General features: G+C 49.7%; 1 protein-coding gene across 1 annotated transcript in view; it reads left to right on the top strand.

The window, feature by feature from the left end:
- Positions 1 to 10078: 10078 nt before the first annotated feature.
- The window catches only part of TRAP1 (TNF receptor associated protein 1), a 70684-nt gene continuing 54090 nt past the window's right edge, over positions 10079 to 26672 (top strand). The window contains exon 1 of the mRNA XM_007983989.3: positions 10079 to 10241. Coding sequence (XP_007982180.2) covers positions 10154 to 10241 — 88 coding nt within the window. The 5' untranslated portion in view covers positions 10079 to 10153. The remainder of the gene's footprint in view (positions 10242 to 26672) is intronic.

Here is a 26672-nt window from a genome sequence, read left to right as displayed (position 1 = left end):
AAAGAAAAACTTAGCTGGGCGTGGTGGTACCTACCTGTAGTCCTAGCTACTAAGGAGGCTGAGGCAGGAAAATCAGTTAAACCCAGGAGGTGGAGGTTACAGTGAGCCAAGATCATGCCATTGCACTCCATCCTGGGCAACAGGGTGAGACTTCGTCTCAAAAAAAAAAAAAAATTGCAGATGCTTAGTGGAGTTTTTCTCCACAGAGCATGTGTTTGATGCTATCTTTGAAATTCTAGCATGTTAAAAACATAGAATGAGCTGTCCCTGGATAATGTGCCATGGAGAGGCTTCTGCTTCTAAGATCTCAAGTTGGGCTGGACACAGTGGCTCATGCCTGTAATCCCAGCACTTTGGGAGGCCAAAGTGGGCAGACTACCTGAGCTCAGGAGTTCACAGCCAGCCTGGGCAACATGGTGAAACCCCGTCTACTAAAATACAAAAACTTAGCTGGGCGTGGCAGCATGTGCCTGTAGTGCCAGCTACTCGGGAGGCTAAGGCAGGAGAATTGCTTGAACCTGGGAGGCAGAGTTTGCAGTGAGCTGAGATCACGCCGCCGCACTCCAGCCTGGGTGACAGAGCAAGACTCCAACTTTAAAAAAAAAAAAAAAGATCTCACGTTGAAGACATGTAACTGTCTTCCTTTTTTCTTTTTGAGACAGTGTCTGTCTCCCTCTGTCACCCTGGCTGGAGTGCAGTGGCATGATCGCGGCTCACTGCAACCTCTGCCTCCCGGGTTCAAGTGATTCTCCTATCTCAGCCTCCCAAATAACTGGGACTAGAGCCATGTGCCACCATGCCCAGCTAATTTTCATATTTTTAGTAGAGTCAGGGTTTCACCATGTTGGCCAGGCTGGGTCTTGAACTCCCGACCTCAAGTGATCCACCCGCCTTGGCCTCCCAAAGTGCTGGGATTACAGGCGTGAGCAACCATGCCCGGTCCTTTTGATTACTATAAAATGGAACCAAAAGTTGTATTCGAACCAAAACATGCTTTGAGCATTGCATGGCAAAATAAACTGTTTTAAAAAAAGAAAAACACCTTCTCATTAAGGAGATGATTGCACGTTGGTGGCCATTTTGCTACCAGGAAGTTCTTAGCACAGGACAGTGTGTGCCAGGAAGCAGAGGCTGTACCCACAGTGCCGTAACAGATGGGCAGGGGCATGTAGGCGTGAGAATAACTTCAACTCAGACCATGAAGACATCACAGCCTCAAGGACGTATGGATTTTATGTGTTAATTTCACATTAGTTACTTGTATACATTTCATAATAAATAGTCAGAGGTGGGAAACACAGGTCCCTTATAAGATACTGAAGGAATTTAAGTGAATGTAATGCCCAGACTAGCAAAGTAGACGCTGAGGAACTTTGATGAGTAGATGACAATGCTTTGCAGTTGATCTAAATTGTGCATAAAACGGTGCTTTTGACATGCTCGCATCTTTTTATAGAGGATTTACAGGAATTTTTTCGCTATGAGACCACTGTTAACTCACCAGACAGAAAAGTTCAATGGGAGCTAATATCTATAAAACACCTCAACTAAGAAAGTATTGTATGAAGAAAAAAAAAAGGGCCAGGCGCAGTGGCTCACACCTACAACCCCAACACTTTGGGAGGCTGATGCGGGCGGATCACCTGGAGGCCAGGAGTTTGAGACCAGCCTGGCCAACATGGTGAAACCCTGTCTCTACAAAAAATACAAAAATTAGCCAAGTGTGGCAGCACATGCTTGTAATCCCAGCTACTCGGGAGGCTGAGACATAATCGCTTGAAACAGGGAGGCAGAGGTTGCAGTGAGCCAAGATTGCGCCACTGCACTCCAGCCTGGGCGACAGAGCGAGACTGTCTCAAAAAATAATAATAAAGAAATAGATACGGCTGGGTGCGGTGGCTCACATCTGTAATCCCAACACTTTGGGAGGCTGAGGCAGGCAGATCACAAGGTCAGGAGATCAAGACCATCCTGGCTAACACAGTGAAACCCCATCTCTACTAAAAAAATACAAAAAACTAGCCGGGCGAGGTGGTGGGCGCCTGTAGTCCCAGCTACACAGGAGGCTGAGGCAGGAGAATGGCGTGAACCCGGGAGGCGGAGCTTGCAGTGAACAGAGATGCGCCACTGCACTCCAGCCTGGGCGACAGAGCAAGACTCCGTGTCCAAAAAAAAAAAGAAATAGATACAAGAAAGTATTGCATGGGCCAGGCACGAAGGCTTATGCCTATAATCCCAGCACTTTGGAAGACCAAGCTGGGAGGATTGCCAGAGGCCAGAAGTTGGAGACCAGCCTGGGAACATAGCAAGACCCCTGCCTCTATACACATACACACACATAAAGTTTCACTCTGTTGCCCAGGCTGGAGTGGAGTAGCATGATCTCGGTTCACTGAACCATCCACCTCCCAGGTTTTTGCGTGTGTTTGTTTGTTTGTTTGTTTTTGAGACGGAGTCTCACTCTATCACCCAGGCTGGAGTGCAGTGGCGCAATCTCGGCTCACCACAACCTCTGCCTCCCGGGTTCAAGTGGTTCTCCTGCCTCAGCCTCCCAAGTAGCTGGGATTACAGGCGCCCGCCACCACGCCTAGCTAATTTTTTTGTATTTTTAGTGGAGATGGGGTTTCACCATGTTGTCCAGGCTGATCTTGAACTCCTGACCTTAGGTGATCCACCGACATCGGCCTCCCAAAGTGCTAGGATTACAGGTGTGAGCCACTGCACCCAGCCGACCTTCGGGGTTTAAGCAATTCTCCTGCCTCAGCCTCCTGAGAAACTGGGATTAGAGGCCCCTGCCACCAGGCCCGGCTAATTTTTGTATGTTTAGTAGATACAAGGTTTCACCATGTTGGCCAGACTGGTCTCGAACTCCTGACCTCAAGTGATCCTCCTGCGTTGGCTTCCCAAAGTGCTGGGATTACAAGCTTGAGCCACCACACCCAGCCTATAAAATTTTTTAAAAGAATTAGCCAGTCATGGCTGGACGCGGTGGCTCAAGCCTGTAATCCCAGCACTTTGGGAGGCCGAGGCGGGTGGATCACGAGGTCAGGAGATCGAGACTATCCTGGCTAACATGGTGAAACCCCATCTCTACTAAAAATACAAAAAACTAGCTGGGCGTGGTGGCGGGCGCCTGTAGTCCCAGCTACTTGGGAGGCTGAGGCGGGAGAATGGCGTGAACCCGGAAGGCGGAGCTTGCAGTGAGCCGAGATCGCGCCACTGCACTCCAGCCTGGGCGACAGAGCGAGACTCCATCTCAAAAAAAAAAAAAAAGTTGTAAGTATTACAGATATTTTTAAGGGGATTAGGAAGAGACTCGGACGGAGAAGATTATAAAGGTTGAGCTGTGGCTCTGTGAGGCTGAGGGGATTGACAAAGGAACACCGCCCAGCCAGGAGTCCTGGGCCTGGAGTAAGGGTCTCGGCATCAACTTTAACTGAGTTCCCAAATTCTGCCTTCCTCCTGTGGGTGAGAAAGTGAAGAGACGGGAAAATACGGTATGTGACAAATGCTGTTTACATGGATTTTTTTTTTTTTTTTTTTTTTTTTGAGACGGAGTCTCGCTCTGTCGCCCAGGCTGGAGTGCAGTGGCCGGATCTCAGCTCACTGCAAGCTCCGCCTCCTGGGTTCAAGAGATTCTCCTGCCTCAGCCTCCCGAGTAGCCAGGACTACAGGCGCCCGCCACCTCGCCCGGCTAGTTTTTTTGTATTTTTAGTAGAGACGGGGTTTCACTGTGTTAGCCAGGATGGTCTCGATCTCCTGACCTCGTGATCCGCCCGTCTCGGCCTCCCAAAGTGCTGGGATTACAGGCTTGAGCCACCGCGCCCGGCCTACATGTATTCTTGTAGGAAAACAGAGGTGGTTAAGTAACCATAAAGTTCACAGAGCAGCGAGGGACAGAGAGGGTGCCAGTCCTTAACCCTCTACTGGAACACTGTCCTACACCTCCGCCTCTCATCGTCTCTCCACACGTTCACCTCGGACTCACTTTGGGGTGCCTTGGGAAAGCGAGGAATTTATAATGCACCTACGTAGCCCGCGAGCATCGTGGCGGCAGTAAGCGGTAACCAAGGCCTGGTGGGGATCGGCTTGCCTGTGTTGGACGGCCCACTGGTTAACTTTGGCATTAGAGAAAAAGAAACGTTGACAGTCCTCATGCTGGGCACCCCTAGTGTCCACAGCGCCAAGCTCCTGGTGTGGGTGACGCTGACCCGTCCCCACCCAGTGCATGGAAGGGAACTGAGTGACCAGCAGGCTTTATCATCTCGATCTGGAGACCCCATGGCTCCAGACTAGCAGCAAGAAAGAGTTTTCTTGGTCAGACACGGTGGCTCACGCCTATAATCCCAGCAGTTTGGGAGGCTGAGGTAGGTGGACAACTAGAGGTCAGGAGTTCCAGACCAGCCTGGCCAACGTGATAAAACCTTCTCTCTACTAAAAATACACAAATTAGCCAGTCGTCGTGCCTGTAGTCCCAGCTACGCGGGCGACTGAGGTGGGAGAATTGCTTGAACCCGGGAGGCAGAGGTTGCAGTGAGCCGAGACTGCGTCACTGCACTCCAGCCTGGGCGAAAGGAGGAGACTCCATCTCAAAAAAAGAAAAAAAAGGATGTGGCACCCAGTGGCAGCCTCAGGTTCTCTGCAACAGGATAGGAGTCTCGGCAGAGCTAAGGCTGAGAAACATCAGGGGCAGCCAACAGTCCCTGCGGTGGGCTTGAAACCTGAAGTTACCTGGAAGGCGCTCCCTGACCATGTTGCTTGCCCCTGGAGAATACAGAGGTGCTAGGAGATGTCCTGCCTGTTCACTTGTGACATGTGCAGGTTGTGAGGGAAATTGAAAAGGGAATCAAGTCATGCTTGCTTTTCAAAGACATAATTAGGGATGCCTAGCATTCCCGACCAATCACCCAGGTGAGGTGGAACACGTTTCCACCATCCTTCACGTTTCATGAGCTGCAGGGCCAAGGCTGTGCAGGCCAGCGTGGCACCACCATAAAGTGATGGGGCTAACAGGGACGATGGACAACATCCCCCTTCAACTCATGCCTGGGGGAGTTGGCAACTTCAAGGCCAGACATCAGGAAAGATAGCAGATGGTCCGCATTTCCACCTGCCCGAAGCCCTGTCCTCCATCCATGCCCCAGGGACCAGCGTGAGAACCGGGACTGAGGGGCCCTCTTTACACCCAAGGAGACCCCAGGATAGCAGGCGCTGCTCAGGACACCAACCGTCTGGAATTCAGGCCCACAGCACCCAGGTGAAGGAGCAGTCTTGAGGTGGCAGGGTGGGGTGGTGGGGACAGAGCCACCAGGCAGCCATACCAGCAAGGAGGCGGCCTTGCAGAGCTGCCCAAGTGGCCCGTGCAATTCCCCTGCGCACATAGGACTGAGCTGCCCTTTTACTCTGTTTTCTCTCAGGCCAGACCAATCCTCACTTGTTTTTTATTGATTTATTTATTTTTGAGACAAGAGTCTTGCTCTGTTGCCCAGGCTGGAGTGCAGTGTTGTGATCACCACTCACTGCAGCCTCAACCTCCTGGGCAAAAGCAATGCTCACACCTCAGCCTCCCAAGTAGCTGGGACTACAGGCACCACCACACCTGGCTAATTTTTGTATTTTTTGTAGAGACAGCATTTTGCCATGTTGCCCAGGCTGGTCTTGAACTCCTGGACTCAACAGATTTTCCTGCCTTGGCCTTGGAAAGTGCTGGGATTGCAGGAGTGAGCCACCACGCCTGGCCCACCTGGCTAGTATTTGTGTTTTTTGCAGAGACAGGGTCTCTCCTGGCTTCTTTATTTGATTTTATTATTTTATTTTTTTGAGACAGAGTCTTGCTCGATCACCAGGCTGGAGGGCAATGGCACAATCTTGGCTCACTGCAACCTCCACCTCCCAGGTTCAAGTGATTCTCCTGCCTCAGCCTCCCGAGTAGCTGGGATTACGGGCATGCACCACTATGCCTGGCTGATTTTTATATTTTTAGTAGAGACGGGGTTTCACCATGTTGGCCAGGCTGGCCTCGAACTCCTGACCTCAAGTGATCCACCCACCTTGGCCTCCCAAAATGCCGGGATTACAGGCGTGAGCCACCTCGCCCGGCCACTTCCTTCCTCTTTATGGCTGAGTAATATTCCATTGTATGAACAGACCACATTTTGCTGACCCATTCGTCTGTCCATGGATACCTGAGTTGCTTCCACATTTTGGCTATTGTGAATAAAGCACCGGGCATTTGTCACGGCCCTCAGCTGACCTCAGTGGGCGGCAGGGCTTTGTGTGGCAGCCTCATACTGGCCATAGAGGTGGGCAGGAGACTTGGGGATTCTTCCCTTTCCTTCCAAAAGCAGCTCCCAGTCATTCTCCACTAATTCAAGTATGTCTGCGTGGAAACATGTTTTCCTCTTTCTAGATTATGGGTTTACGAAGAGGCTGAAATCTGTGTGTGACCATCTTAGGGCACGCCTTGGATCCCTCAGTACCTAAAAAAGCCACAGGTCCGGCAGGGCGCGGTGGCTCACGCCTATAATCCTAGCACTTTGGGAGGCCGAGGCGGGCGGATCACGAGGTCAGGATATCAAGACCATCCTGGCTAACACGGTGAAACCTCGTCTCTACTAAAAATACAAAAATAAATTAGCCAGGCGTGGTGGCGGGCACCTGTAGTCCCAGCTACTCAGGAGGCTGAGGCAGGAGAATGGCGTGAACCCGGGAGGTGCAACTTGCAGTGAGTCAAGATCGCACCACTGCTCTCCAGCCTGGGTGACAGAGCAAGACTCCGTCTCAAAAAAAAAAAAAAAAAAAAAAAAAAATGATTTCCTGAATGTGGTGAAAAAGGGATGAAATGGGAAGCCAAGACGCCCCCCCAACCTTGCCCCCATTCCCTGGGCACATGCTGGAAAGGGCTCTGCCTGGACTGTGGTGATGGGGAACACAGGCAGGTCCATGCAGGCCTAGAGGAGGAGGCAGGAGTCTGGAAATGATTCTAAGGACATGCATGTGTGTTGGCAGGGGGATCACTGGAGGATCTGAGAGACGGAGTATGATCTGCCTGCCGTGGAGGATGGGAGGCTGTGAGAGTGGAAGCAGGGGCCTGTCGTGGCTGCTGGAGTGGTCCAGGTGAGAGGACCCTGCTCTCCCACCCAGATCTGCCCACCCTCTTTCGTTCCCCTTCTCAACTGCTTAAGCTGGGAACTTGCCACTTTCCACCTGGAAGCATTTCCTGACACATCCTCTTCCAACACCCAACTCTGTCCCGGCCCCTCTGGAGGCCACGCTCCCAGCTCCTGCGCTTCTCTGCAGCGCCTGCCACGAGCTGGAGCTGCTATTTTTGTACAGTTATTGGAGTATGGCAGTGAATCTTCAGTGTGCCTCCGAATTACCTGGGAACCTCAGTGGAGCCGCCTGGGCCCCACTCCGGGACTGAGGAGGTGCTGGGAAATCAGCATGATGAGGTGGCAGCTGGGTCTGGACCAAATGTTAGACCAGGGTTCATGGTCTGAATCTCCAACTAGACTCTAACCTCCAGCAGGGTGTAAGGCAAAAATAAATTCTTTTTGTTGTTATTTGAGATGGAGTCTTGCTCTGTTACCCAGGCTGGAGTGCAGTGGCACGATCTTGGCTCACTGCAACTTCCGACTCCCAGGTTCAAGCAATTCTCTGCCTCAGCCTCCCAAGTAGCTGTGATTACAGGCACCCACCACCACACCTAGCTAATTTTTTGTTTGTTTGTTTGAGATGGTTGCTCCTGTTGCCCACATTGGAGTGCAATGGCGTGATCTCGGCTCACTGCAACCTCTGCCTCTCAGATTCAAGTGATTCTCCTGCCTCAGCCTCCCGAGTAGCTGAAATTATAGGCATGTGACACCACGCCCGGCTAATTTTGTATTTTTAGTAGAGATGGGGCTTCTCTATGTTGGTCAGGCTGGTCTCAAACTCCCGACCTCAGATGATCCGCCTGCCTCAGCCTCCCAAAGTTCTGGGATTACAGGCGTGAGCCACCGTGCCCTGCTGGCAAAAATACATTATAAGTCCCCCAACCCACGGAATGGACCATTCCTCTCGGCCAAGGGGATTTCAAAGACACCTAAAAAACTAGTTCAGGCCATAATTGGAAGGAGGGGGTCGGTCATGCCTCGTTATACTCTCCTCCCCTTGGAAATGAGGCACAACTGACCAGCGTTAACATTATAAAGGAGTTTTTTTTTGTTTGTTTGTTTTTTGTTTTTTGAGACGGAATCTTGCTCTGTCACCCAGGCTGGAGTGGGAGTGCAGTGGTGCGATCTTGGCTCACTGCAATTTCTGCCTCCTGGGTTCAAGCGATTCTCCTGCCTCAGCCTCCCGAGTAGTCCCAGCTGTACCACAGGTGCACACCACCACACCCAGGTAATTTTTTTTTTTGAGACAGACCTTCACTCTTGTTGCCCAGGCTGGAGTGCAATGGCACGATATCAGCTCACCGCAACCTTCACCTCCTGGGTTCAAGCGATTCTCCTGCCTTAGCCTCCTGAGTAGCTGGGATTACAGGCATGCACCACCACACTTGGCTAATTTTTTGTATTTTTAGTAGAGACGAAGTTTCTCCATGTTGGTCAGGCTGGTCTCGAACTCCCGACCTCAGGTGATCTGCCCGCTTCAGCCTCCCAAAGTGCTGGGATTACAGGTGTAAGCCTAATTTTTGTATCTCGGCCTAATTTTTGTATTTTTAGTAGAGATAGGGTTTTGCCATGTTGGCCAGGCTGGTTTCAACCTCCTGACCTGATAAGACCACCTTGGCCTCCTGAAGTGCTGGGATTATATGCGTAAGCCACCACATCAGGCCACCTTTCCAAGTCTTTTTCTGATTCTGAAGAGATTGGCTGAGGGTCTAGGAACTTTTAATGGTCTGAATAGAAAACATCTGCAAAAACATTTGTCACCTATTACCTGTAAGGGCGGGCACCTATGAGACTTCATCTGCATAATAAGAACATTGGTCTCCACAACCTCCTGCTTTTATTTTTATATTTTGAGACAGGGTGTGGCTCTGTTGCCCAAGCTGGAGTTCAGTGGCATGAACTTGGCTCACTGCAACCTCTCCCTCCTGGGCTTAAGCAATCCACCCACTTTAGCCTCCCGTATAGCCGGGATTACAGGTCTCTGCCACCACATCCAGTACAGGTATGTTTAGTACAGACAGGGTCTCACCATGTTGCCCACGCGGTCTCCAACTCCTGACCTCAAGCAATTCGACCACCTCGGCCTCCCAGTGTTGGGATTACAGGCATGAGCCACCCCGCCCAGCCAGAACTCAACTCTTCGAACCAATTGCCAATCAGAAAATTTTTGAATCCACCTATGACCTTTAAGTATTTCACCCTTTGAGTTGTCCTGCCTTTCCATACAGAACCAACCTATGTCTTACATGTATTGACTGATGTCTTATGTCTCCTTAAAATGTATAAAACCAAGCAAGCTGTAACCCAAACCACCTTGGGCACAAGTTCTCAGGACCTTTTGAGACTCTGCCTCCCTCCATGCACACTAATATTTGGCTCAGAATAAACTTCTAAATATTTTAGTTTGACTCTTCTCGACAAGGGCAAGAGAAGTGGAATACACGAATAACCGCAGTTTTCCTGGTGGCGTTGGTTACTGGGTTCACGTTTTGGTGTAGCCAGTCAAGCGTGGAATTCCCTTCCTCATTCGTTTTAGCTTTTTGGCCAGTCTTGGTTTGCAAGAGACTTGCAGAGGCCTATACGGATGGCCGGGATTCACAAAGGTCGCGGAGACGGGAACTGCTTCTTCCCCGATGCCACCTCCACACTCTCGCGTGGATACTGACATCCGCCCCGTTCCAGGAATGCGCACAGCTAGGCGCAGCCGACCAGCGTGGGCCGGGGGCGGCGGGGCCACCTCCCCCAGCTCCGCGCGCAGGCCCCGTCGCCCTTGACAACGCGACCCAAGGTCACAGAGGCCCCGCCCCCAGGCCCAACTGTCCACGCGAGGGGTCGTACCCCGCCACGCGCCAGAGCAGGCAGCTGCCCGGACAGCCCGGGGCCCGCCGTGACGTCACCGCCCCGCGCCCGAGGAAAGCCCCGCCCCGCGCGGCCTCGTCCCGCCCCGTCCCATCCTGTTTGGTCCCGCGTGGCTGTGCGCGGCGCTCTGAGAGGACGACATGGCGCGCGAGTTGCGGGCGCTGTTGCTGTGGGGCCGCCGCCTGCGGCCTCTGCTGCGGGCGCCGGCGCTGGCGGCCGCCCCGGGAGGTGAGGGCGGCCTGGCTGGACGGGCAGCGGGCGGGCCGGGCCACGGAGACTGCAGGGTCGTCCCTCCTTGGTGCTCCGGGGCGTGAGGCGCCGGCACCGGCACCTGCTTCACGGGCGTGGGAGGTCCGGCGAGGCCCATCTCTGCAGGCGCGTTTCCTTTCGCTCCACTCCTCGCCAGCTCCGGCCAGGCTGCCTTTTTCTCGGCTGGACTCGTCTCGACACCGGCTCCTTGGAGCCTTGAAGGAGGTCGGGGCTTGGGGCGTCGCGGGGTCGGGCGGAGCGGCCGCGGGGTCGTCCCTCCTGGAGCTTCCGGTCCAATCAGGTAGCGCACGAGCAGGTGGAGCCGCTGCAGAGCGCGGAGTCTTTGCGAGTGCGTGTGGCGGGGAACGGACTCACTCGGGGTGATCGTGCAAGTTCCCTGGATGGTGCTTTACCCCTCCCCGCCCCTCAGTAGCGCACTGACTGTTCATTTGTTAATTCGTTCATTGGACGCACACGTGAGCGCCCGCTCAGTGCCCGGTGCAGAACAGGTTCTGGGGACGCCGTAGTGAGCAAAACCAACAGCAGTCACCCGGGTTTCCAGAGCAGGTGGACTCGGTGTCGTTGATGCAGTTGTGTCCTCGGGGCCTGGAATTGATGGATGCGCCAATAAAAGAGAGAATGACCCTAACCTCTGCTTTCCCAGTCCTCACTCGGAGGTAACAGCAGTGAACAGTTTTGTTCCTTTGGGGCTGTACACACTGTGACACGTGTAAACATAAATGTCTACGTATAACTGTTTTCACTCTAAAAAGCCTAAACTATATTTGCATTGTGGTACGTTGTGCTCCAGAAAATTTTAACTCTCCCAGCATTCTTTCCACATCTTTTCAATTCAGTGTACACAGGTCCACGTGCTTTCCAGTGACTACACAGTATTCTGTATTATGGACTTGTCATTTGCTTAAACATTGTCCTATTAATGGACGCAATAAAGATTATTTCAGGTTTTAATTTTTATTACAATACTGCATAGAATGGGTAAGTACTTAAATATTTGTCCACGTGCAGTATTTCTTTAGCTTTACTTAGAGTTTTAGAATTGATGTTTCAGAGCCTATGCATTTTTGAAATGTTAGCGGATACTGCCAGATTGTCCAAGAAGGCATTATCAATTTATATCCCCATTAGCAGGCATCAAGACTGCCTATTACAAAGATATTTTCTTCAACGCTGAATATTATGTCTTTTCAAAACCAGTCGCCTATGAAAGCATACCTTGTGACCGGGCATGGTGGCTCACGCCTGTAATCCCAGCAGTTTGGGAGGCTGAGGCGGGCAGATCAGGAGTTCACGACCAGCCTGGCCAACGTGGTGAAACCCCATCTCTAATAAAAATACAAAAATTAACTGGGTGTGGTGGCACACGCCTGTAATTGCAGCCTCTGGGGAGGCTGAGGCCGGAGAATCACTTGAAACTGGGAGGCAGAGGTTGCAGTGAGCTGAGATTGCACCACTGCACTCCTGCCTGGGCGACGGAGTGAGACTCCATCTCAACAACAAAAATAATAATAATTTTCCCTCAGAAAGTGATGCTGTTGCTTTCTTCTAGCACCGCTGTCTGATCAATTATTTATTTATTTATTTGTTTTTCTTGTCTTTATGAGGTGGAGTTTCACTGCGTTGGCCAGGCTGGTCTCAAACACCTGACCTCAAGTGATCTGACGGCCTCGCCCCCCAAAGTGCTGGGATTGCAAGCATGTGCCACTGTGCCCAGCTAACTGTCCTATTAATTTGGTTCTTGTTTCTTTTGTAGCTGACTCGGATTTTTTCCTCCTTGGAGACTGAGGTTTTTTCTCTTTGTTGTTCGTGGTCTGGCGTCCACAGGTGTTTGTGATTCGTGCTCTGTATCATGCTCTGTTGCTTCCATTTGGAAAATGTGTCAGTTTTCAGCTCAGGGACATTTTAATTCTAATTATTTATTTATTTATTTATTTATTTATTTATTTATTTATTTTTAGATGGAGTCTTGCTCTGTCTCTCAGGCTGGAGTGCAGTTGTGCAATCTCGGCTCACTGCAAGCTCTGCCTCCTGGGTTCATGCTATTCTCCTGCCTCAGTGTTTGGAGTAGCTGGGACTACAGGCGCCCACCACCATGCTCGGCTAATTTTTTGTATTTTTAGTAGAGACAGGGTTTCACCGTGTTAGCCAGGATGGTCTCGATCTCCTGACCTCGTGATCCGCCTGTCTCGGCCTCCCAAAGTGCTGGGATTACAGGCATGAGCCACCGAGCCCGACCTTAATTCTGTTTCTTTATTTCTTTTTCTTTTTCTTTTTCTTCTTTTTTTTTTTTTTTTTTTTTGAGACGGAGTCTCGCTCTGTCGCCCAGGTTGGAGTGCAGTGGCCGGATCTCAGCTCACTGCAAGCTCCGCCTCCTGGGTTTACGCCATTCTCCTGCCTCAGCCTCCCCAGTAGCTGGGACTACAGGCGCCCGCCACCTCGCCCGGCTAGTTTTTTTGTATTTTTTTAGTAGAGACGGGGTTTCACCATGTTAGCCAGGATGGTCTCGATCTCCTGACCTCGTGATCCGCCCGTCTCGGCCTCCCAAAGTGCTGGGATTACAGGCTTGAGCCACCGCGCCCGGCCTTTTTTTTTTTTTTTTTGAGGCAGAGTCTTGCTCTGTCGCCCAGGCTGGAGTGCAGTGGCACTATCTCGGCTCACTGCAAGCTCCGCCTCCTGGGTTCACGCCATTCTCCTGCCTCAGCCTCCCGAGTAGCAGGGACTACAGGCGCCTGCCACCACGCCCGGCTAATTTTTTTGTATTTTTAGTAGAGATGGGGTTTCACCATGTTAGCCAGGATGGTCTCGATCTCCTGACCTCGTGATCCACCCATCTCGGCCTCCCAAAGTGCTGGGATTACAGGCTTGAGCCACCACGCCCGGCCTTTTTTTTTTTTTTTTTTGAGACGTAGTCTCTGTCCCCCAGGTTGGAGTGCAGTGGCATGGGCTCACTGCAAGCTTCACCTCCCGGGTTCACACCATTCTCCTGCTTTAGCTGCCCGAGTAGCTGGGACTACAGGCGCCCACCACCAAGCCTGGCTAATTTTTCGTATCTTTAGTAGAGACGGGGTTTCACTGTGTTAGCCAGGATGGTCTCGATCTCCTGACCTCGTGATCTACCCACCTTGGCCTCCCAAAGTCCTGGGATTACTGGCGTGAGCCACCGTGCCTGGCCCTTTTTCTCTTTCTTAATCATCTCTGTCCTCTCCTCCTCCTGGTGCAGTGGTTCAAGCATTCCTCTGCCTGAGTCTAAGAAATGGAACGTGTTCTTGGCAGCCTTCTGTGTTGCAAATGCCCTTGCCATTGTCAGCTGTGTGGATGAGTGGGCAGGTAAATTGTTTGGATTGATTGAATGATGAGTGAATTTAGCTAAGACAATACTTGTCTTGTGCAACAGGGGAGAAAGAGTGGTTTAGGCAGATCTACCTATATAGAAAATCCAGACTTTTTGAATTTTTTTTCTCTTGGGAAAGTGTTTCCAGGTTCTAGCGTGTGCCTGGCCTCACATGTGTACGTCTTGTATCTGTGGAATCCTCTCGCCCATGCTGCACTACCTCAGTTACCAGTGAGCTCAGCCCTCTTACCCTTTCAGGCCTCACTGACCCCTGACAGTGCCAGGCCCAGTCACTTGTCTTCAGAATATCTTGTCTTTTTTTTTTTTTTTTTTTTTTTCAAGACAGTGTCGCTCTGTTGCCCAGGCTGGAGTGCAGTGGTGCAGCTTCTACTCACCGCAACCTCTGCCTCCTGGGTTCAAGCAATTCTCCTGCCTTAGCCTCCCGAGTAGCTGGGACTACAGGCAGGTGCCACCACACCCAGCTAAGTTTTGTATTTTTAGTAGAGAGAGGGTGTCACTGTGCTGGTTAGGGTGGTCTCGAACTCATGACCCTGTAATCCACTCGCCTCAGCCTCCCCAAATGCTGGGATTACAGGCGTGAGCCACTGTGCCTGGCCTACCATCAGAATATTTCTGTGAGGGGTGGGCTAGGATCTTTGCTTGTGCACTTTATATTTGTCATTTTTGCCTATAACAGTTTATTCAACAAATATATTTCAAAGGCCCCCTGAGTCTTCAAAGAAAATGTGACCCTGCTGTCTGGGTCATAGGTGACTGCTGGGCAGTGTACCAGGGCCATCTTGGTGGCCTGGACAGCACATTAGGGAATGCAGAAACGATAGCTGCTTGCCTCAGGGTAAGTTTCACAGATGAGGAGCGATTTGGGCCAAGTCTCCAAGGCTGTTTGCACTGGAGCGAAGGGGGCAGCATCTGTGTCTGGAAAGCTGCAGGCGCAGGGGTAAGGAGATGGCTCTGAATAATTGGTTTGAAGAAAGACTTGCCGGGGTGTGCAGAAGTGATGGTGAATAAGGCCAGCAGTTGTGTTTTTTCTGTCAGATACAAGCTTGTGGATAGAAGCCTCATCCTACAATCCTCAGGAGAGTCACAGAGCCAGCCCTGGGCCTGGTGTTTGGGGAGTCCAGCCACGTGGCCCTTCGAGGTCCACACAGTATAAACCCCCATGAGACCTTTTCGTCGGAGCTCCAACTGTCAGAAGTGTCAGATGTGCCAGTAGAAGGATGAGGCTGCCTCCTAAAGGAGAGGGAAGGCCTGGAAAGATCAACAGCAGATGCCGTCTCCCAAAACATGATTTTGTGGTCAGGCAGGTAGGGTGACTGGTTGGTCATTTTGCATGACCAGCTGACTGCCACGATCACCAAGGGCACTGAGCCCAGTCTCTTGGTCGTGTCAGATGCTCTTGTTTTCGTGAAATTGCCAGAAAATGACTGTGAGGCAACCACGATAGGACTGGTTGGTGCAGGCGTTAAGGTCTTGGGCCTTTCGTTCTCTGTAAGCTGGAGCCTTTGCTGGAATTCTTGTCTTGGAAATCGGAGTTGTAAGAGTAGGTCAGCTGCCAGCACCAGGAAGGTCAGGACAGCTGGTTTCCTCATTTTGCTCGGGGCTCAAGCGCTAGCAAGTTTGTTTCATCTTCCAAAAAGAGCCTCACCTGGACCACGCTCCTGCAGGCGGTGCCTGCCTGCTGCGCCCTCCCCTTCAGTACTTATTTTGTTGACCGGTTTTGCCTCCTCTCTCTGCTCTCCCTTTGTTTGGAGCCTGTGCTGTTTGATTTCCATGTCTTGTGTGCTGCACCCTTCAGGAGAATTCAGGTGAATTTCTAGTGCTCCCCAGTGGTTCTTTTCAGAGTGGAGGGGAGCAGTACTTGCTGGTCAGATGCCACTGTCTCTGTGAAACAGCTCTTTGTGTTGCTGAGAGGACACTAGAGGTGTAGCGTCCGCGACACCTTTGTCGTCTGAATAAGCCATGGTGCTGGCACTTAGATGGCAGAGGAAAGTGTGGCCCAGCTGCCCAAGACCTCCAGGAGGACCTTCCGTTTGGTTAGGACCAGGGGGACTGAGTTATCTGAGCGCCTGAAAAAGAACACATCGGGCCATGCACGGTGGCTTTTGTGTGTAATCCCAGCACTTTGGGAGGCCGAGGTGGGTGGATCACTTGAGTTTGAGACCAGCCTGGTCAACATGGAGAAACCCCGTCTCTACTAAAAATATAAAGAAATTAGCCAGGGTGGTAGCAGGTGCCTGTAATCCCAGCTACTTGGGAGGCTGAGGCACGAGAATTGCTTGAACCTGGGAGGTGGAGGTTGAAGGTTGCAGTGAGCCGAGATTGTGCCACTGCACTCCCTCCTGGGCGACAGTGCAAGACTCCATCTTGGAAACAAACACATCAATCTGAATGTAAGCGATTAGCAAAGCATTTATTAGTTACTGGGTGAGTAGTTGGCCTAAGCTAAGACAAAAGAGAACTCTTCCAAGTATTTTGCTACCCCTTGGCAAGAAGGGAGGGAATGCAGCTTGTGGGGGTGGGGTGGGGGAGGGTGTCAAGTTGATAAGAAAACTGCAGAAAAATAAACATTTACTCCTGCCCCCCATGTCAGTAAATAACATGTGACAAAGGTGAGTTCCATGAAAGGCTGTTACTGAGGCCGGTGATACTTGCTTGTCTCAAAATACTGATTTTTTTTTTTTTTGAAACAGATTCTTACTGTTGCCGGACTGGAGTACAGTGGCATGACCTCAGCTCACTGCAGCCTCTGCCTCCTGAGTTCCAGCAACTCTCCTGCCTCAGCCTCCCAAGTAGCTGGGCCTACAGGTGCCCGCCACCATGGCCAGCTAATTTTTGTGTTTTTAGTAGAGATGGGGTTTCACCATGTTGGGCAGGATGGTCTCGATCTTTTGACCTTTTCATCTTCCTGCTTTGGCCTCCCAAAGTGCTGGGATTACAAATGTGAGCCACCACCCAGCACTTGGGGCCAGACAAAGAATCTTTTTTTTTTTTTTTTTTTTTTTTTTTGAGACGGAGTCTCACTCTGTCGCCCCGCCTGGAGTGCAGTGGCGCAATCTCGGCTCACTGCAAGCTCCGCCTCCCGGGTTCACGCCATTCTCCTGCCTCAGCCTCCCGAGTAGCTGGGACTACAGGCGCCCGCCACTGCGCCCGGCTAATTTTTTTCTATTTTTTAGTAGAGACGGGGTTTCACCATGGTCTCGATCTCCTGACCTTGTGATCCGCCCGCCTTGGCCTCCCAAAGGGCTGGGATTACAGGCGTGAGCCACCGCGCCCGGCCCAGACAAAGAATCTTGATAGTGATTGACAATGTGTCCATTCGCACTCAAACGAAGTAAAAAGTGCTTTTAGGTTCAAAGCCAGAGAATGTTCATGGATTCCGTTTTTGGTGCCGCAGGTGTAGCCAGTTAGAACTTTGTTACCACCATCCTGCTTAGTCCTGCTGAAGACCTGCCTTCTGCTAGGAAGCTGCTTTTGTTTAGTGCACAAAGTGGCTTCCCTGTAGTTCCATAGCATTTAACAAAATACATTTCAGGGAGTGAGTTTGTGGTGTGGCTGGTTATTTCTGCTAAAACTACTAGGAATTACTATAAAAGCTGTAGCTTAGAGAAACAGTATCTACTTGCGGGAGTATTACTGCCACTTTTTTTTTTTTTTTTTTTTTAAAGACAGTCTTGCTCTGTTGCCCACGCTGGAGTGCAGTGGCACGAACTCGGCTCACTGCAACCTCTGCCTCCCGGGTTCAAGCACTTGTCCTGCCTCAGCCTCCCGAGTAGCTGGGGCCACAGGCACGCACCACTGTGCCTGGCTAATTTTTGTATTTTTAGTTGAGGTGGGGTGTCACCATGTTGGCCAGGCTGGTCTTGAACTCCTGACCTTGTGATCTGCCTGCCTCAGCCTCCTAAAGTGCTGGGATTACAGGTGTGAGCCATTGTTCCCAGCCCTGCCATTGGCTTTTTAACCAGGGGAATTCTTGTAGATGAGGTAAATTGAAAGGATGTGTAGCTGAATCATCGGTTTTAAAAGAATGGCTCTGGCCGGGCGCGGTGGCTCAAGCCTGTAATCCCAGCACTTTGGGAGGCCGAGACGGGCGGATCACGAGGTCAGAAGATCGAGACCATCCTGGCTAACACGGTGAAACCCCGTCTCTACTAAAACTACAAAAAAACTAGCCGGGCGAGGTGGCGGGCGCCTGTAGTCCCAGCTACTCGGGAGGCTGAGGCAGGAGAATGGCATGAACCCGGGAGGTGGAGCTTGCAGTGAGCTGAGATCCGGCCACTGCACTCCAGCCTGGGCGACAGAGCGAGACTCCGTCTCAAAAAAAAAAAATAAAAAAAGAATGGCTCAGTTACTTAATAGCCATATAATTAAGAAATGTGGTTAGAACGTAAAAAATTCGCCAGTCCTGGTAGCTCATGCCTGTAATCCTAGCACTTTGGGGGCTGCAGTGGGAGGATCCTGTGAGTGTAGGAATTTGAGACCACCCTGGGTAATTACCTAGGGAGACCTCCATCTACCAAAAAAACCATTTTTTTTCAATTAGCTGGGTGTGCCTATGGTCCTAGCTACCAAGACTGAAGTGGGAGGCTCGCTTAAGCCTGTGAAGCCTACAGTCTGGGTGACAGAGCGACAGTGTCTCAAAAAAAAAAAAAAAAATGAAATTAATTTTGAGATAGCTAAATTAAATGCCATATTAAAGAAGAGCAATAGGCTATACAGCAGTGCTGCTGAGAACAAGACAGAAGGGCATGGGTCCTAATGTAACTGTATGTGTCAGGTTAGTGATACGCTCCTTGAAGGAGAAATTAAGACAGCACATTGCCGTGTTAGTTCACACTTGCCAGGATTTCAGCATTTGTCAGGCAATGGAATGTTCAAGCGAATTTTCCTTGAGGCTGACTTTAAAACATTTCGTTTTAACCGTTATGATGACTAGTCTTTCTAAAACACTTCATTGTTAGATGGCCCATAACTGAACCTTTCTTTGATGTTTTCAGGGTCATTATTATGGGTGTTAATTTTTGGTCTTCTGTTTTAATACATAGGCTCCCGCAGGGCCATTGAAATGTGAAGAATCCTTTGTCTATAAAGTGTCCCCACATCAAAACTGCATTGTGACTATTTATTTTTGGCCTCTCTTACTGTGGCTTTAACTTGCAGGCGTGTCTGGAGCCGTGTTCTCTCCTTTCATGTGTGACTGGGAAACTTGTTAGCATCAAATTGTTAAAAAGAGAGAGATGGATTTCATGTGGGGCCAGTAGTCTTCCATGACCCCAGCTTAGCGTGAAGCCTTCAGGCCCATATTTTGACTGTTCCAGGGTGCCCTTTCCCTTTTTGTTCTTTTTCTTTATGTATAAGGAGTTACGTTTCCTGATGAATGAAGTATCAGTATATCATAGTAGAGAATGGGTAGACCAGATTCTGGAACACAGGAAGCCCCAGGAAGCAGTGAGTGTTGAAAATGCCAGAGCTAAGAACCCAGACATTTGTGAGGAAATACAGCTCTTTCTGTCCAGAATGTTGACGTGCTTAAAAATCTTCTCGCCGGGCGCTGCGGCTCACACCTGTAATCCCAGCACTTTGGGAGGCTGAGGCAGGCAGATCACCTGAGGTTGGGAGTTCGAGAGCAGCCTGGCCAACATGGAGAAACCCTGTCTCTACTAAGAATACAAAATTAGCCGGGTGTGGTGGTACACACCTGTAATCCCAGCTACTCGAGACACTGAGGCAGGAGAATCGCTTGAAACCAGGAGGCAGAGGTGGTGGTGTGCCGAGATAGTACCACTGTGCTCCAACCTGGCGGCAAGAGCGAAACTCCTCACACACACACACACACATATACACAAAAGAAACAAAGGTAAACTGGGAAGGGACCTTGTGTAATCTTCCGTACTTTGCGTTTTCCACTTATATTCTGGGGTTTGTTTCCTATCGCCACAGAGCTTCCACAGTGTGGATTTTCGTAATTTATGTAACCCTCTCATGGTGGACATTTAGGTTGTTGCTGACTTTCCCCAAAATCACAGACGGCATTGCCACCAGTTTCTCGCACCTTCACCGATGCTAGAATGACAGTATTCACAACATCTCTGTCAATCTGGTAGTGAAAATGCTTTCTTGTTTTAAAGTGCATTTCCTTACTTATGAATGTGGTAAAACATCTTTTTCTGGAATGTAAAGGCATTGATGTTTCTTGTTTTTGTGAATGGCTATTTTTCTCTTGGACCAATGACCTTTTTCTTTTTTTTTCTTTTTCTTTTTCTTTTTCTTTTTGGGGCAGTTTGTACTCGTTGCCCAGGCTGGAGTGCAGTGGCGTGTTCTCAGCTTATGGCAACCTCTGCCTCCTGGGTTCAAGTGATTCTCCTGCCTCAGCCTCCCGAGTAGCTGGAATTACAGGCACGCACCACCACGCCCAGCTAATTTTTGTACCTTTTTGTTTTTTTGGTAGAGACGGGGTTTCACCATGTTGCCAGGATGATCTCAATCCCTTGACCTCATGATACGCCCACTTTTGCCTCCCAAAGTGCTGGGATATCATGCGTGAGCCACTGCGCCCGGCCGGCCTTTTTCTTATGGATGATTTGTAAGTGGTCTTGGTGCATTAAGGAAAATAGACCTTGGTACGTTAACTGAAACTAGTGAGTTTAAGATTTTTTAAAAATTAAATTTAATTAAATACTTTTTTTTTTTTTGAGATGAAGTCTCGCTCTGTCGTCCAGGCTGGGGTCCAGTGGCGTGATCTCGGCTCACTGCAAGCTCCACCTCCCAGGCTCACAGCATTCTCCTGCTTCAGCCTCCTGAGTAGCTGGGACTATAGGGGCCTGCCACCAGGCCCGGCTAATATTTTATTGTATTTTTAGTAGAGACAGAGTTTCACTGTGTTAGCCAGGATGGTCTCGTTTTTCTGACCTCGTGATCTGCCTGTCTCGGCCTCCCAGAGTGCTGGGATTAGAGGCATGAGACAACGTGCTCATCGTTTTAAATAATTTTTGAAAATTGAGACAGAGTCAGGCCGGGCATGGTGGCTCACGCCTATAATCCCAGCACCGTGGGAGGCCGAGGCGGGCAGATCGTGAGGTCAGGAGATCGAGACCTTCCTGGCTAACATGGTGAAACCCCGTCTCTACTAAAAATACAAAAAATTAGCTGGGTGTGGTGGTGGGCACCTGTAGTCCCAGCTGCTTCGGAGACTGAAGCAGGAGAATGGTGTGAACCCGGGAGGTAGAGCTTGCAGTGAGCCAAGATCGCACCACTGCACCACTGCACCTCAGCCTGGTCAACAGAGCAAAACTCTATCTCAAAAAAATAAAAAATTGAGACAGAGTCTGACTCTGTTTCCTGGGCTGGTGTGCAGTGGCGCCATGTCACGTCATTGCAGCCTCTGCCTCCCGAGGTCAAGCAGTCCACTTGCCTCAGCCTTGCAAGTAGCTGGGATTACAGGCACGCGCCACCATGCCCAGCTAGTTTTTATTTATTTATTTATTTATTTATTTATTTATTTATTTATTTAAAGACGGAGTCTCGCTCTGTCGCCCAGGCTGGAGTGCAGTGGCGCAATCTTGGCTCACTGCAGCCTCCACCTCCCAACCTCCCAGGTTCAAGCGATTGTCCTGTCTCAGCCTCCCGAGTAGCTGGGACTGCAGGTGCTGCCACCACGCCTGGCTAATTTTTGTATTTTTGGTAGAGATGGGGTTTCACCATATTGATCAGGCTGATCTTGAACTCCTGACCTCGTAATCTGTCTGCCTCAGCCTCCCAAAGCGTTGGGATTATAGGCATGAGCCACCGCTCCTGACCATCTGGCTAATTTTTTTTTTTGTATTTTTAGTGGAGACAGGCTTTTGCCATGTTGGCCAGGCTAGTCTCAAACTCTTGACCTCAGGGGATCCGCCTGCCTCAACTTCCCAAAGTGCTGGGATTATGAGCCACGGTGCTAAATTTTATTTTAGAGACAGGTTGTTGCTTTGTCACCCAGGCTTGAGTGCAGTTGTGCGATCCTGTCTCACTGCAGGCCTGACCTCCTGGACTCAAGTGATCCTCCTGCCTCATCCTCTTAAGTAGCACGTGCCACCATGCCTGGCTAATTAAAAAAGTTTTTTTTAGAGATGGGGTCCCACTGTATTGTCCAGGCTTGTCTTGAACTCCTGGCCTCAAGTGATCCTCCTGCTTCTACCTGCCAAAGTACTGGGATTACAGGCAAGAGCCATTGTGTCTGGCCCCCAATTTTTTTCTTAATGTATTTGTCTTTTTTTTTTTTTTAATCGGAGTCTCACTCTGTCTGTTGCCCAGGCTGGAGTGCGGTGGCACGATCTTGGCTCACTGCAGCCTTTGCTTCCCGAGTTCAAGCATGTCTCCTGCCTCAGCCTCCCGAGTAGCTGGGATTACAGATGGCTGCTACCACGCCCGGCTAATTTTTGTATTTTTGGTAGAGACGGGGTTTCACCATGTTGGCCAGGCTGGTGTCGAACTCCTGACCTCAAATGATCCACCTGCCTCGGCCTCCCAAAGTGCTGAGATTATAGGCGTGAGCCACCTCACCTGGGTGTTTGTCTTTTGACTTAAATTTTTTTTTTTTTTTGAGACGGAGTCTTGCTCTGTAGCCCGGGCTGGAGTGCAGTGGCCGGATCTCAGCTCACTGCAAGCTCCGCCTCCCGGGTTTACGCCATTCTCCTGCCTCAGCCTCCGGAGTAGCTGGGACTACAGGTGCCCGCCACCTCGCCCGGCTAGTTTTTTGTATTTTTAGTAGAGAAGGGGTTTCACCGTGTTAGCCAGGATGGTCTCGATCTCCTGACCTCGTGATCCGCCTGTCTCGGCCTCCCAAAGTGCTGGGATTACAGGCTTGAGCCACCGCGCCCGGCCAACTTAAATTTTTATGTAGTTCTTATATTTATGGCCTTTTGGGTTATATATTTTGTTTAGAAAGATTTCCTCTTAAATCATTTTTTTTTAAAAAACTCAAGATGCCTGGCATCATTAGCCATTTAGGAACTGCAAAGCAAAACCACAGTGAGTTAGTACTTCCTACCCACTAGGGTGGCTATAATTAAACATTAAAGAAACAACAACAACAAAAAAAGGTGATACTAAATGGATAACTAGGATGTAGAAAAATCAGAACCCTCCCACGCTGCCGGTGAGAATGTAAAACGGTGCAGTCTCTGCAGGAAAACATTGTGGCAGCTCCTCGAACAGTGAAACCGATTATCGTATGACCCCACGGTTCTACCCCAGGAACATACCTTGTAGACATGAAAACATGTCCACAGAACAGCTTACACATGAATGTTCATGGTAGCATTATTCATAATAACCCAAAAATGAAAGCAATCTGAAGGTCCATCAGAAGGTGGAAACAAGGCTGGGTGTGGTAGCTCATGCCTGGGATCCCAGCACTTTGGGAGGCCAAGGCAGGAGGATTGCTTGAGGCCAGGAGTTGAATGCCAGCCTGGACGATATAGTGAGACTCCATCTCTACAAAACATTTTTAAAAATTGCTGGGTGTGGTGGCACATGCCTGTGGTCCCAGCCACTCGGGAGGCTGAGGTCAGGGAACTGCTCGAACCTGGGAGTTTGAGACTACATTGAGCTATGATTGTGTCACTGCACTTCAGCCTGGTCAAAGAGCAAGACCTCTCTCAAAAAAAAAAAAAAAGTGGAAATGGGCCAGGCATGGTGGTGCGCCCTTCTAATGCCAGCTGCTTGGGAGGCTGAGGTGGGAGGATCAATTAAGCCTGCCAGTTGGAGACTACCATGCACCATGACGGTGCCTGTAAACAGCTCCTGCACTCCAGGCAACACAGTGAGACCCCCCCCCCCCCGCCCGCGCAAAACAAAAGTTACGGCAAAAAGTTGGAAGCTGTGCCAGGTGCAGTGGCTCATGTTTATGATCCCAGCACTTTGGGAGGGTAAGGTGGGTGGATTACTTGAGGTCAGGAGTTCAAGATTAGCCTGGCCAACATGGTAAAACGCATCTCTACTAAAAATGCAAAAATTAACTGGGTGTGGTGGCCAGTGCCTCAGCAGGAGAATCACTTGACCCTGGGAAGTGGAGGTTGCAGTGAGCAGAGATTACACCACTGCAGAGTGAGACTCCGTCTCAAAAAAAAAAAAAAGACTGGGCGCAGTGACTCAGGCCTGCAATCCCAGCGCTTTGGGAGGCCAAGGCGGGCCAATCACCTGAGGTCAGGAGTTTGAGACCAGTCTGACCAACATGGAGAAACCCCGTCTCTACTAAAAAAAAATTACAAAATTAGCTGGGTGTGGTGGCACAGGCCTATAATTCCAGCTACTCAGGAGGCTGAGGCAGGAGAATCGCTTGGACCTGGGAGGCAGAGGTTGTGGTGAGCCAAGATCACGCCACTGTACTCCAGCCTGGCAATGAGAGCAAAACTCCGTCTCATAAAAAAGCTGGAAGCCACCCATCATCATCTGATGAATGGAAAAAATCGTCTATCCAGTGGTGTGCTCTTCAGCTATGAAAAGGAATGAGATGCTGATGCATGCTAGATGTGGATGAACCCCAAAGCCTTTATGCTAAGTCAAAGAAGCCAGACAAAAGACCATATATTGTATGATTGCGTTTCTTTGAGGTGCCCAGAAAAGGCAAATCCATAGAGACAGACATAGTTGAGTAGTTGCCGAGAGCTGGTGGGAGAGGGAAAAGAGTGAGCATGAGTGGCTGTAGGGCTTCCTTTTGGGGTGATAAAAATGTTCTGTAGTTGGCAGGGCGCAGTGGCTCACGCCTGTAATCCCAGCACTTTGGGAGGCCGAGGTGGGCAGATCACGAGGTCAGGAGATCGAGACCGTGCTGACTAACATGGTGAAACCCCATCTCTACTAAAAAAAAAAATACAAAAAATTAGCCGGGCGCAGTGGCGGGCGCCTGTAGTCCCAGTTACTGGGGAGGCTGTGGTAGGAGAATGGCATGAACCTGGGAGGTGGAGCTTGCAGTGAGCTGAGATGGCGCCACTGCACTCCAGCCTGGGCTACAGAGCGAGACTCCGTCTCAAAAAAAAAAATCTATAGTTAGTGGTCGTGGCTGTATACCTTTGTGAATATACTAAAACCACTGAATTGTGCACTTTAAGTGGGTGAATTATATGGCAGATATAGCTCAATAAAGTTATTGAATATTTCATGTTTTCTTTCAGTACTTTTAGCTTTTATTTTTACTTCTATGGCCCATCTGGAATTCATTTTAACTTAAGAAGTGACAGTGGAAATTAAAAAAAACAGGTTGGTCTTGCTGTGTTGCCCAGGCTGGTCTAGAACTCCTCCTGGCCTCAAGTGATCCTCCCAACTTGGCCTTCAAAAGCACTGGGGTTACAAACATGAACCCCTGTACCCTGCTGGAAATGAATTTAAATTCTTTTTCATTTTTACTTTTTGAGAGTTGGGGGGTCTCACTATGTTACCTAGGCTGGCCCCCAACTCCTGAGCTCGAGGGATCCTCCTGCGTGATCTCCCTCACAAAGTGCTGGGCTTACAGGTGTGAGCAGCCATGCTTGGTCTGGAAATTTATGTTAATAGTGTAGCTTTATATTAATGTTCTTTAATATTTGATAGTATTTCCTCACTTTTTTCAAAATTTCCTTGGCTATTTATGTACGCTTTTCCATATGAATTTTAGAATGAGAATAGTTTAAAAATATGTTTGAGATTTTGTAAATGTGTTTATGTTTCTGGTAAGTTTGTGTTTTTTATAATGCAACGTTTTGTTTTGAGACAGAGTCTCACTCTCGCCTAGGCTGGAGTGCAGAGATGTGATCTCAGCTCAGTGAACCTCCGCCTCCCAGGTTCAAGCGGTTGGTCTCCCGAGTAACTAGGATTACAGGTGTGCACCCCCAGGCCCAGCTAATTTTTGTATTTTTAGTGGAGATGGGGTTTCACCACATTGGCCAGGCTGGTCTCAAACTCCTGACCTCTGCTGATCCGCCTGCCTTGGCCTCCCAAAGTGCTGAGATTACAGGCATGAGCCACCTCGCCTGGCCTGTAATGTTAACTTTTGTAAATAGTTTTATAAGTAGGGTATTTTGTAGATAGACTATTGATATATATAGTCCAATATGCAAACGATACAGAGGTATGTCTGATGAAAAGCCTGTCTCCCACTGACATGCGTCAGACACCAGCCCTCCTGGTGGCAAGTCCATTAGCCAGTTTTTGGGTGTCCTTGCAGAGATCTGCCTGGCATATGAGAATAGCTATGCATGCGCGCATCACATAAACATTATGTATATGCATTTGAACAGCATGGTAATGTGTGCAAACCGCTGTTCTACCTCTAGTTTTTTTTCTTTGTGTTAGAGGTAATTCAGCATCAGCACACGTTACACAGCGTTGCCCCATTTCTCTCTGATGCTTTCCAAGTGTTAGGTAATGTCTGTAGTTTACTTATTAGCCTTCTGCCTGTGAGTGTGTAGTGTATGTAACAGTCTTAAGCGGGTTATTTAATAGCAGTCCTTGGCCCTAGTAGTGTTTCAAAGTTTTCTTAAAGATCTTGCCAAAGAAGGAAAAAAGGGAAAGATTTTGCAGCTTTCTTGGTAAATGCATTATGCATTCTTTTTTTTTTTTTTTTTTTTTTTTTGAGACAGAGTCTGGCTCTGTCGCCCAGGCTGAAGTGCAGTGGCCGGATCTCAGCTCACTGCAAGCTCCGCCTCCCGGGTTTATGCCATTCTTCTGCCTCAGCCTCCCAAGTAGCTGGGACTACAGGCGCCCGCCACCTCGCCCGGCTAGTTTTTTTGTATTTTTTAGTAGAGACGGGGTTTCACCGTGTTCGCCAGGATGGTCTCGATCTCCTGACCTCGTGATCCACCCATCTCGGCCTCCCAAAGTGCTGGGATTACAGGCTTGAGCCACCGAGCCCGGCCTACATTATGCATTCTTAATTGTTTAGTTTTTGTTCCTGGGGTCTCATGTCATATTTTCTAACTAGTTTTCTGTATATAGGATGGCTGTTGAGTTTTGTATTCTACCATCTTACTGAATGTTTTTTTTTTTTTTGAGATGGAGTTTCACTCTTGTTCCCCAGGCTGGAATGC

Source organism: Chlorocebus sabaeus, chromosome 5, assembly GCF_047675955.1.
Source record: "Chlorocebus sabaeus isolate Y175 chromosome 5, mChlSab1.0.hap1, whole genome shotgun sequence".
Lineage (NCBI taxonomy): Eukaryota > Metazoa > Chordata > Mammalia > Primates > Cercopithecidae > Chlorocebus > Chlorocebus sabaeus.
This window is presented reverse-complemented; position numbering and strand designations above follow the sequence as displayed.